The 12518-nt window shown below is 44.1% G+C and overlaps 3 protein-coding genes across 3 annotated transcripts in view; 1 reads left to right on the top strand and 2 right to left on the bottom strand.

Annotated features, from left to right (window-relative positions):
• Window positions 1-690: 690 nt before the first annotated feature.
• On the bottom strand, window positions 691-4107 carry cpb2 (carboxypeptidase B2 (plasma)). The gene is made up of 11 exons (XM_017434387.3): window positions 4006-4107; window positions 3704-3779; window positions 3493-3617; window positions 3298-3406; window positions 3031-3132; window positions 2847-2951; window positions 2644-2754; window positions 1757-1853; window positions 1394-1596; window positions 1225-1309; window positions 691-1125 (listed from the first exon to the last, which is right to left on the bottom strand). The coding sequence occupies exons 1-11, from the start codon at window positions 4080-4082 to the stop codon at window positions 908-910; spliced, it is 1308 nt and encodes a 435-aa protein (XP_017289876.1). The 5' UTR covers window positions 4083-4107; the 3' UTR covers window positions 691-907.
• A 229-nt stretch (window positions 4108-4336) lies between these two features.
• Window positions 4337-7906, top strand: alg11 (ALG11 alpha-1,2-mannosyltransferase). The gene is made up of 5 exons (XM_017434377.3): window positions 4337-4450; window positions 5174-5395; window positions 5476-5847; window positions 6637-7181; window positions 7260-7906. The coding sequence occupies exons 1-5, from the start codon at window positions 4404-4406 to the stop codon at window positions 7541-7543; spliced, it is 1470 nt and encodes a 489-aa protein (XP_017289866.1). The 5' UTR covers window positions 4337-4403; the 3' UTR covers window positions 7544-7906.
• Window positions 7907-9267: 1361 nt separating this feature from the next.
• Window positions 9268-12518, bottom strand: part of raph1b (Ras association (RalGDS/AF-6) and pleckstrin homology domains 1b) — a 40240-nt gene continuing 36989 nt past the window's right edge. The window contains exon 19 of the mRNA XM_017434384.3: window positions 9268-12518. Coding sequence (XP_017289873.1) covers window positions 10976-12518 — 1543 coding nt within the window. The 3' untranslated portion in view covers window positions 9268-10975.

Consider the following 12518-nt stretch of genomic DNA (forward strand, 5'->3'; position numbering starts at 1 on the left):
TGCCAAATCGTGTCCAGGTGCAGGATATAAGGCTCCCCGGCCATGGCTCCTCCTGCTCGCCAGCCAAGTCTCGTCCCACCGCCTCCCCGATCTCCACTACTGCTCTGGACTCCCCTTCCTCGTCCTCCACGCCACCACCAGGTCCGGGTCCCGGGGGATGACTACTCTAATCTCTCACCCTACTTCGATCATTCAAGCTCACAGCGGTTCTCTGCAAACTCGTCTCCTGCCGGGGCCCGAGCGCCAAAGACCTCTAACCAATAAAACACTCTAATTGTCTTTATCTCTCTGTGTGAGTCTCTCCAAGGTTGAAGTATCATTTCATACCATATTGTAAAATATTGCATGATACTGTATCATACTGTGCTGAAAAATGTCATAAAACACACACCTTACACTAGAACTGCTTCAAAAATAACTTTCCAAAGTTCACAGATGCGTCTTTCATATTCATGCCAAGTCCATTTTTAAAAACTTTAATTCAATTTTCAGTTGTAGAACTTTGAATTGTTTGGAGGCTGTATTAATACTTAATTTCTTTTGTTTTCACAAATCTAGCTTTCTTTCAATGCCACCAGCAATAAACTCGTGTTTCGTCCAAACGTATTTCCCTTTATAATAAATGTGTGTGGTAACTATGTGAAATGTATCCAATCCACTCCCACATGCATCTCTTAAGAATAACAGTAATAAACAGATACTGACTTTATTTTAATTAATTAAACATTTACAAAAAAGAAGTTAAGATGGAGTCACTTTTGTTTATGTCTGTATTTGGATACCTACACACAAAAGGATTCCTGGAAAACAAACTCCAACACCTAAATTATTGACTGATCTAATAATGAATCTGTATTAAAGTTTTTATCACACATGTGATGAAAACACTGAACCCTAATCTTGCAGGTCAGTCGGCTCCAGCAGCTGGACTCATCACAGCTCGTGTTTTCTCGATGACATTCAGGGCGATGGTCTTCACTCCAGTTAAAGCCTCTTTGCAGGCTCGGTCAATCTGGGACTCTGGCAACAGGAAGCCGTAGCGGCCGCGGTCCTGGAGCTCAAATGTGAAGGAGTATTTGATGCCGAGGTTGTAGGCCCAGTCGTCAGAACCGCCAGGAGCCAGGTCTGGAGAGAATTAAATAAATAAAATAAACAGGTTATGACCATTTGTGTCTGAATCAAGTCAAACTTATTCAGCTTTTGAAGTAAACCATTTTTTCTTACACAATGCCTTTCCTCCTGAACCATATGCATAATGGTTTAGATAATATTTTCGGATGTTGTCAGCAGCTCCTTTGGCCATCTCAAGCTTAACAAGAAAAAAGAAAAAAAAAAGAATGAAGGAGCCTTTCAAGTCATCATAAATAAACCGATCATATCTTGACCAGAGTACCAAATCACTGAGATTCTCAGGTTCATCCGTGATGTAGGAAAATGGAAAGAGCAGCTTCTGAGAGTAGGAGTGGATGGTGATGTAGAGCTGAATCGAGTCTTTGTGGCTGCGCAGGAAGTCGGCCACAGCCTGGGTCTCAGGTTCGGACTCGGGGAACGAACCGCAGAAGATCTCAGAGCAGGGATCGTGAGAGGCTCCCTGTGCTGAGCAGAGCGGAAACAATTCACCTGATAAATAACACCGTCTCCAATATGTTCATCTTCTTTTATAAGGAATTAACAAAACAAAGGAAATTCTTTTTCTTGAGTTTGACATTTAATTTTTATCTTAAGGTATTAAATAAAAAAAATAAAAAAAACTTACTGCCCCAGCTTGCATCAAAATTTCTGTTCAAGTCGACTCCGACGCAGTTAGTGCCCCTTCTGAGGGAACGGTTCTTCCTCCACAACCTGTTCTGAAGCTAGATAATAATTATTAATATTATTATTAATCTAGTTGAAATTACTTAATCTGAAACTCCAGGGAGGGATTACTGCATGAACCTTTTAGATCTGGGAGGCAGTAAGTCACACATGGAGGACAAAAAGACACAAAATGACTTTTAAAGGATAGATAAAGGAGAGCAAATCATGAAACGACTATTAAGGGGAAAAATAATCCATGGAAATAAAAAAGTGACTATAAAGAGGGGCAGAAAGGTACATACAACTAGTGTACAAGAAAAATTAGCTATAATGAAAGACAAAACAAATAAAATGACCACAAATAATTTTTAAAAAACTACATATGAAAAAATAAAACAAAATGACTGAAAGTGCCAAACATACTACCACAAGGAGACACAAAAACAACAAAAAAGTGCAAAATTACAAGAAGGGAAAAACAACAAAAGCACATAAATGTTAGATGCAGGAGTGATGAGATGCAAAAAACAGATTTACTACAGAAATACAAAACAGACGTGCGATATAGCAAAACAGAGACATACAACTACAACAAAATGTCTAAAGAGAGGAAAAAAACAACTTTAAAAGTAACAAAAACTACAACAAAAGTAACTGCAAAGACACAACTACTTTAAAAAAGGAGAAAAACAACAACAAAGAAACAGAAATACACACTGGAAAGATAAAAAAGTGGCTACTAATGCATAAAAATGAAACAAAAATTAAAACATAAAGACAAAAGCACTTTGAAAGGAGTTCATACAATCTGTTCATGTAAAACTTTTCTCCTTTACAAGTTCTTACTTTCGTCCAGGTGTGTTTGTATCCGTCAGGGTTCAAGACAGGTAAGACATAAATATCCATGCTGTCCAGAATGTCAGTAATTTCCCGGTTTTGGTTGTAAAATGACAACGCCTGCCGAGGGGAAACGCTTTGATTTTAGTTTTGAAGGCGGCAGAACAAACTCAAAGACATTTCCAGACCCATTTTAGGGGAAATGCACTCACGTGATGCACGAACGACAAGCAGAATGCAGGGGAGATCCACTCCCTGGCGTGGATCCCGCAGTCGATCCACATGGCCTTTTTGTTCGGCCTGTTATTCAGAGACAGCTGGAGGGGGAGAAAAAGTGGTCATAATCATCAATAATCATCTTTATCATTGCAAGATTTGACAGGTGTTAAAATTTACCTTTAGAGCGTAGAGGGGTCGCTTCTCGTATGAGGAGCCGACAAGGATGGCTTTAACTGTGGAGCTGTAGTCATGTGTGGTCCTATTTATCCAACTGTAGATCTGCAACAGAGACGACAGGTTCGAGCTATAACTTCACTTCAATTCGAACAACAATTAGGGATTAAATCAAGTTACGATTAATTGTGGCTTTAACAGTTTCTAAGAAGTTCAAATAATACAACTTATCGCGTTCCCAAACACAAAAAAAAGAGGCTTAAATCTCACCACTTCCAGAGGGTGATATTTCTGGTAGAAAGTTGAGCCACTTCTTGGGTCAGTGGAGTCATTCCTCATCTGCATTTCGATCAGCTCATCAGCGTTAGCCAGCAGGACCCTGACAATAAGAGCAAACACGCAGGTGCAGATTGTTCATCTCTAGTGGCTCCTACGGGGGTTCGCGCTCTCGGACATGTAACGTACTCGTGTGTCATGCCGTGTTTCTGAAGCAGATCCATGACCGCCTCAGAGCTGTTTGCAGGAACGTAAAGGTGGACCGGAGTCTCGGCCTCGATGTGATCAGATGAAACAGGCTGCCATAAATTTGTCTGAGGGAAAATGTGAAGTGTTAGGAGTCAATGAAAGGCAAATACATACACGTAAATGCTGGTATATTAAAACAAAAGAAATCTACCTCATATTGAGTGGACACATTCTTCAATACCTCCACTTCTTCTTGAGTGTTGGGGGTGATTGATAAAACCTGGTCACTGATAGAAATGTGTTCAAATTACAGTTCATACTGTAAATTATGGCGTCAAACAGCTGAAATGCACTCGATCTAAAGGAAGTGTATGCCACAGTACGGTTTCATGTGTTTACATAAGGGTGCCTCTCTTCACTCTGTGGAAACTTTCCCCACAAACCTGTTCAAAAAACAAAAAACAAAAAACAAAACATTACTCCTATGGGTTAACATCTACAAAGACAATTTACCGTGTTTCTGCACAGTGTCCCGTCTTCAAAAACAGCTCCAAATTCATAAAAGCAAACAGAATGAAAAGAGTCGTCATGATGTCAGGGTCCGGACTGAAAACTACAAATGTTTGTTCTGTTAGGGTAGGGACACGTTATTGATTGAAACTGTGTTTATTCTGAACTTTTTTTTTTTGGGGGGGGGGGGTGAGTAGGGTATAGCAAAAACAGAGCAGTTTAATTCATTTTAGAGACATCTTTTTTTTTTGTTTTGCAAATATCTAAAATAATTTAGGCCCTTTACAATGAGCTTTTCCCCCTCTGTGAGAATAAAATGTGGATGCAGTACCTCCTCCTTGCCGGCAGGGGGCGAAGGTGAAAACTGATCAGAGCGGATCGACGCGTTTTTGTTGTTAAAGATGTCGGCCCACGATCAACTGGTTCTGTGTTTGTGTGAAATAACGAGGTAAGATGCATTTAAATGAGGACCAAATGTTATTTCTCGCTTTTAATACCAAAATTAGTCTTTTTCTCGTCCCTTTTGGGCTAATGTTAGCAACATTTAACTAAAGAAAAATAGAGAAATGCTGATGTTTTTCATATTAGTTTCCCGAGTATGAGCCAATTCACCTGTTGTATTCTGTGGGATAAATACAACAAAGGCTTTCTGATTGTTGTAGTAATATTTTCATATAAAACACAGCGATTTAGATGTCGAATCCCATCCAGTTTTCTGTTTAATCAATGTTCACTCCTGAACATTTCTGTTAGTTTTTCAGGGAAGGTTGTAAATCTGAAACTGAAACAACTTCCAGCCCTCCACTTTTTAACTTCTAGGTCATGTCCAAGTTAGTTATTTAAACAAGACCCAACAACCAACATTTAGCTGCAGCAAATTACTGTTCTTTTTTGTTTATGAGAGCACTAATAGGATGTCTTTGCCTGGAGTTATTCTTAGGAAAATACTAATTTATTTATTTCCATTTATGGGGATTTATCAACTTAAATTTGAACCATGGAAAACATGGCTGTAGTTTCAAATAGTTGTTGAGCTCTAGTTTCTGTTAAGTATCCTATCCGCTGACCAGTGTGCTAGCGTGTCCCTGGCTGGAAAAAGATAGAATAAAATAATGTGTATTCTCTCTAAACTTTTGTCACATGGAAGTGAATATGTCTCTCTTTGTTTCAGGTTGCTGTGGAAGTTGCTGCTCCCGCTGGTGTTTCTTTGCGTGCTGCTCGTTGCGGTCCTGGTCCTGCTGGTGTTGGCAGTTCGCTTCTGGCTGCAGAGTAGCAGGAACGCTCGGCGGGCGAGGGAAGGCCGCCCCACCGTGGCGTTTTTCCACCCTTACTGCAATGCCGGTGGCGGGGGAGAGAGGGTGCTCTGGTGCGCCATCAGGACGTTACAAAACAGGTGGAGTTGACTTTCGTAGAAGTTGGTTTTTGTCTTTGACGAAGTAAGCTTACCTTCCCACATGACTAATCCACTTGCAGGTACGCGGACATCAACTTCGTGGTGTACACAGGAGACCTGGGTGTGACGGGGCAGCAGATTCTGGATGGAGCCAGACGTCGTTTTAACATCGTCCTGCCCCGGCCGGTTCAGTTTGTCTTCCTGCGGCACCGGGTGCTCGTGGAGGCCAGCCTGTTTCCTCACTTCACCCTGCTGGGTCAGAGCGTGGGATCCATTTTCCTGGGGTGGGAGGCGCTGACCGAGTTCGTCCCGGATCTTTACATCGACTCCATGGGTTACGCCTTCACTCTCCCCCTGTTTCGCTACCTGGGAGGCTGCAGCGTGGGGAGCTACGTTCACTACCCCACCATCAGCACTGACATGCTGTCTGTGGTGAGGGAGAGGAACCCCAGGTAATCTCTTCCTGCTGTAGAGAAACAGTGTAAGGTATATATTAACTGTTATTGTTATAGCCAAGGGAAATGGAGTATCAGAGTGAAAATCTAATACACAAGAATCTATCATCTATTTGGTTTAACTTTAGGAGTCTATGAATTGAGGGATGTGAAAAAAATGCACAGAAGTTGAGTTTTAAACAAACAGGGAGACAAAATGTAATTTTGATACTATGACCAAATAAGGACGAATATAGGAGAGATTTCAGTTTGCATAAATAACTTGCTATCAGAGATGAATTGTAGGTGAATATTATAGTTCAAAGATGGAAAGATGAAGAAAGATAATCAGGCTTGCATCAGAGCAAAACAACAGCGAGCAGACATGCATTTATCACTCAGTGTTTGCCATGAAGTAGTGTTCCTACTTTGAGATGCAGAGTTGAAGCGAGCTTCGAAGCAGTGGTTCAAGGAAAATGCAGCCTCGACTTTGAGCTCGTATCGGAGCGTCGGTGTCAGACGGCCATCAACGCGCACACGGGTGGTGACTGCTGGCAGCCCAACTCTGCTCAGACTGAGTTAAAACTTCAGGATGGATGGGATGCAGGACCAGCCTTCTTTTATGTTAAACTACTACAACGGGTTTTTTTAATCACAATAAAATTAACACTATCTATTTCTTGTAAAACTGTTCTAAATCTGACTTTAATGTTATAAAAACTAAAAACAAGGTGGCACAAAAGTTAAAGCCAAATTGGCAAACTAAACGGACTTAACGGTCTTAATAACCCCAAGTTAATGTCTCAGGTTCAACAACCAGGACTTCATCACAAACAGTCTGTTCCTGAGCGCCTTCAAGCTGGTCTACTACTGCCTGTTCGCCCTGCTCTACGGCATGGCCGGCTCCTGCAGCGACATCATCATGGTCAACTCCTCCTGGACTCTGGAGCACATTCTGTCCCTGTGGCGCTCCCCCAACCGCACCAGCGTGGTCTACCCGCCCTGCGATGTCGGCGCCTTCCTGGACATCCCGCTGGAGGAAGACGGAGACAGGAAGTGTCACTCCATCGTTTCTGTCGGGCAGTTCAGACCGGAGAAGGACCACCGACTGCAGATCAGAGCCTTTAAGAAGGCGCTGGGCAGAAGACAGGGGCTGAGGCTTGTTCTGATTGGTGGATGCCGGAACCAGGAGGACGAGGACAGGGTGCTCATGCTGAGGGGGCTTTGTCAGGAGCTGGGTGTGGCCGATAAGGTGGAGTTCAAACTAAATGTTTCTTTTGAGGAGCTGAAGAGAGAGATGAGCGAAGCCACTATTGGACTACACACCATGTGGAATGAACACTTTGGAATAGGTAATTAATCAAACTCCTAGGCTGCATTAAAACTAAAAAGGTTAAAAGTAATTCCTCACTGTTGTTCCCCCCCCCCAGGCGTTGTTGAGTGTATGGCAGCAGGGAAGGTCATCCTCGCCCACAAGTCCGGAGGTCCAAAGCTGGACATCGTTGTACCTTTTGAGGGGGGTCAAACCGGCTTCCTCGCAGATAACGAAGACGGTTACGCCGACGCCATCGATCAGATCCTGGCTCTGCCGCCCACCGACCGCTCGCAGATCAGACGCAACGCCCGCCAGTCTGCGGCGCGCTTCTCCGACCAGGAGTTCGAAGCCTGCTTCTTGGCTGCCATGGAGCCTCTGATGGGAACTCTGGAACGATGATCTTTTCTTTCGTGCACACTTTAATCACAAACATGGTGAACTCGCTGAACTAAGCGTCTGTAATTTGTCACAATAATAATTAAGATATGTAAATACAAATTCAGTTATCATTCTATGTTTAGAGTTTGTATTTTTGTAGAACATTTCTTTGCCAGTAGCTTTTGTTCAAGTTGGAGCATTCAGAGGGGAACAAATGAGCCACACTCTGTGAGCTGAATAATACTGAAAAAAGGGGAGTAAGGTGGCTAAATAAAAGCGCTTTTTTTGTTTACAAAAATCAACATTTCCTAAGCCCATTATGTGAAGTATTTTTGATTGTAAAACTGATCAGTGCTTGAAAATAAAGTGGGTTAAAGTTACTGCCAAAAACTCCAGCTACAAATAACACATTTTTGATTTAGAGAAAAAAAACTACTTTCTATCATCAGATTAAAACTTAAGAAAGGGTAACTTTAGCTGATATGCATTTTGAAATTTCTGTCATAAATTACAAGTAATTTTTAAAACTTTTCCTCATTTGCTTTTTGTGTAGGCCACATCAGCCTTTTTGTAATAGCTTCTGAGGATCTAAAAGGGTATAAATACTCATCTCTAGTCATATAATCTGCACTTTTTATTAACACATCCACTGACTGAGCTCTATACTGTCTTTTTCTTCTCTGCTTATAATCAGTTCTGTCCAACTTTTATTCTTCCTTCATCCAAGAATCTTCAATGACACCAACATACACTGCAGTATTAGGTGCATATAAGTAAATTAACCCAAACTTCTGATAGTCCTTGCTCCAGTGGCAGCTGGTTGTAGACAGATGGAGAGTCTTCAGTGGTGACCGGACGTTGAGAACCCAGCTCAGTTTGACTGCATCCAAGCCCTGTCCAGAAAATGTCATGAACATCCATCTTGGCTGATTTGATTACAAGTGCACAGCTCTGATTGGGACTATTTTTTTTCCCTTTGCGATCTGATGCCAGTTAAACTTGCAACACAGTGGCTTGTCAGTGCACATTAATTAGTGTCGTCAGAGCAAAAACTGACAATTTTAAACTCCATTGCAGTAAAAACGACTGACAGCCGTGAACCGTTTCCTGCACAGCTTTTACTGCGAACGTAACTTGAGCTGTGTGCGTAATTCGGTGAATAAAACGTGACTTAATGCTGCTCAAACGGTTGTTCTGTGTTTGACACAGCTCACAGCGACCACAGTGGGTCCAAACGGCTCCAAAACAATCAGAACAAACTTTAAAGAGAAACCAACCATACAGCGTTCAGTTAATTCCTTCTGGTTTATAAAATCCTGACAAAATGGGCCCTTTTTTTTTTTAAGAAGGCGATCACTCAGGACAGAGGTCTTAGGTGCAAGTCAGAAATCAAACCTAAATTTAAACCATTTCCACGTTTTATGTCTCTAAAACTAAGAATACACTAAAGGATTTAGGACCTTTAGCATTCTAGGTTCAATAAATGCCTATAATGTTAGTCTGAATCACAGCTAAATGCTATTTACTTTACATCATTACATTTACTTTGTGTAGTTCAGAATCCAACCACTAGATGGAGCAGTACACCTAATTACAGCAATATCATTTTTCAGCTTAAATTCATCGAAATCTGCATAAAATCGTTGAAAACAAATAAAGGACAGACAAGTTGAAATCTAGTTTGAACATTTATATTGTGGTTTTCAGTTTATATGCAAGAGGAAACATTTACTCAGCCTCCTTAATATTTTTTTTGTCTTTACTTTACTTTGCCCTCCCCACACGTCGACATCAGCACATCGATAACTTACATCCCCACACTTTAGCGAACCTCCTGTCAAGAGAAGATATCCGAATTAGGCCTCTGTAGCCGAGCTGGACAGATGAACGGCGTGTTTACCGAGCCTTTTTGTGGATCAGCAAGTTCGCGATGAGCTCAGAGGAGCAGTTGATATGCTGTGAAATCTTAATGATATGTCATCCGGGCGCACGAAGATCTGTCAGGAAAAGGATTGCTTGAAGGACAGCACGAGCACCTTAAAAACCAAAAGCGTTGCTGCAAGAAATGGAAACCCCTTCGTAATTGACTTTATAGACCCAAAGTTCAGTCCTTTTGTACTAAAGGCTGAAGCAGCAATGGCACCATGAAGAAACAAGACACAGAGTTGAAAGCACTTTCAGTCAAATGCGAGTCCGATGGCGTGGTATTAAATACGTGATTTAATGCTCTGTACATTAAACAGGCGAACTCCGCCTCCCTCAACAGGGTCACCTCATCTTGTAAGATGAGATTTCAGTTCTGCTTTTAGGATGATGCGTTTGGGGGGGGGGGGAAGGCAGCAGAGGCCAAATGAAACGGAGCTGCAGCTGTACAGATGCAAACGGAAGGATAAGGTCCAAAATCAAGCCAACACACAGGGAACTTACACACAGTCCACAAAGATACACCACACCATAGGCCTCCCGTTCTGTTTAAGACAAGTCCTTTACAAGATTTGCCCCCCACCCCTCACTTGCACTTTCCATATTCCTTTAAAGCCTTTGGAAGATATCTCCTTTCTGCTTTGACCTCTGTGCAAGATTTTGGGAATAAGGCTTCCTTCTGATTTGCATTTTCCAAGTTGTGAAACAGTCTAGAAATTCTTGAGCTTATTTTTTTTTTTTTCGCAGAAACTATCAGTACTGCTGAATTGCCTTTGTAATGTTTTGAACAATGCCTCACACATACATTCCACTGTGCCCTAACGTTCTGATCCAAACCAGACTTTGTTGACCAGCTATTAAGACATTTATATATATAAAAAAACTCATTTCATTTAAATTATTTTATATAAAAGCAAACCAATCATCGTAACGCAAAGGCCTTTTCCTAACTTTAACTACTTCACCACCGTACGTTCAAACATACATGCACGCACTCAATGCATGCATGCATATTCAGTCGGTTTCTGTCTCTCACACATGCACGCACGCCGGAACAGCTTTGTGGTTTACAGCCTGAAGTCACGTGATCCATGCAGTATAAAAGCAGGGGAAAAAATCCTGATGTGGGTTTTGTCTCTGGGTCGCAGCGAAGATGCAAGTTTGGCTCAGACCTGAATCCAGTACGTTTGCGCAACTCCTTTCAGCGTCAATTTCAATTTAAAGGGGGGGTTTACCATAAGGGACAATCCAAAACTGTGCCAGAGAGCTTTGAAAGTCACAGAAAAGAAAATTGACCGCTTTGTGACTTTACCTGCTACAGTCCCAACCATTCCAGGATTGTAAACCTCACAGACCTACGATGTCTTAAGTGTTTGTTTTTTTAAATGCACGGTTTAACCATGTTCTAGTTTGGCTTTTCATATATACACTGTGATCCCCAGAGAGTACAAGTAGTACAGGAAGTCAAACTCCTCCAGCTAATGCATGTTAACATCAGTACATCTCTTCATAAAGTCCCGAACTCAGAGTTCAACACTCTCCTGTAAGTTTAGTTGCATCCCCTCGCTTGGGAGGTGCAGGTGGGGGCCCTCTTCGTAACGTTGCATAGCCTGAGATGTTTCCGGACATGTAGCCACCATTTCCTCCGTTGCTCTGCTTCCCCTGGTCCAGGAGCAGCTCGGGGGGCGGCGGAGGCAGAGCCATGTCATCCATCGTCCCTGCAGGGTCCAACTTGCTTGAGAGGCCTGCAGAGTTGACCGAACCCTGGCGACCGACCGACTTTCGCTTTAGCGTCTGGCTGAGATCCGCCAGGAAATTAGGCTGACCTGAGCTGCATTTTGGAGAGGTTTGAGAAGGTGGCGAGATTGGAGGAGGTGGTTCTGGGGTGGCGTTGCTGCGCCGCCCAAGGGTGGGCGGAGGAGTCTTTTTTAGAGAGTTCTTTCCCCATATTGAGTTGCTGACAAGCGAGATGGGCGGTGGAGGAGGAGGAGCTTGAGGTTGGGGGTTCACCACGGCTACCCGAGGAGCTCCTCCGCTGTTGGAGTCGTTACCTGGCGGCGGTGGAGGGGGGAAGAGCTCGGAGGCTGGGGGAGGAGGTGGAAAACAGGCGCAGTCAGGCGGTGGAGAGGGGAAGTCGCTGCCGGACTGCTTCGCCTGGCTCACCTTGGCCTGTAAGGCCAAAGGTAGGTTAGCCAGGTTGAGTTTGCCTGGTTTAGGGGGAGCAGGAGGTCCATTTGAAGAGTCCTTCGAAGGAGATCCGTTGGAGGAGTAGGTGGAACATGAGGAGGAAGCAGCAGTGTTGTTCTGAGGAGCAAATTTGCTGAGCAAGTTCCTCCTGGATTCCTCGTAGGAAGAGGAGGAGTTGGATTTGATGCTGGAGTTCCTCTGCGGCGTGGGAGGAGGCTTCTTGACACCCAAAGTGGAAGAGCCAGAAGGCGATCTCCTCAAGGGGGAGCCCAGATTTCCAGGAGGAAGCGGAGGGGGTGGTGGTGTTGGGCCTGAGACAGGTGCTGGGGGAGGCGGCGGCGGCGGAGGAGGAGGCGGTGCAGGAAAGCTGTTGCTGCTGTCTGCTGGAGGAGGAGGAGGAGGAAACTCTGGAGACTGAAGCTGCTGGGTACCCACAGGCTGCCATTTTGGTTTGGTCTTTACTGCAGGAGGGGAGAGGGGGGCCTTGGGGCTCTCGGTGTGATTGGCTGCTTGAGAAGCTCCTGGAAACTGACTTGCAAGTTGCTTCACTAAAGACATGGCGGGAGCTGCTCCTGTGGGAATGCTTGCCGTTTTAGTCACGCTGTTCAGTTTGGGCAGCGTAGGGGGAGGATGGCTGAACTGCTTCTTTACGGGTCCGAGTGCAGGGAGAGGCGGCGGAGGAGGAGGCGGAGGAGGAGGCGGAGGAGGCGGCGGCGGTAGAGCCGGGGTTGGCACGCTCATGGCAGCAGGAGGCGGAGCGGGAGGGAACGGAGAAACCGGAGACATGGGCTTGGGAGCAGTCTGAGGGACAAACCCGGGGGTGAAGGTTTTGGGTGGCGCAGGTGGGGGACCAGGAGGAGGCGGGAACTGAGCGGGTACTGGGAAC

Source organism: Kryptolebias marmoratus, linkage group LG23 (assembly GCF_001649575.2).
Source record: "Kryptolebias marmoratus isolate JLee-2015 linkage group LG23, ASM164957v2, whole genome shotgun sequence".
NCBI lineage: Eukaryota > Metazoa > Chordata > Actinopteri > Cyprinodontiformes > Rivulidae > Kryptolebias > Kryptolebias marmoratus.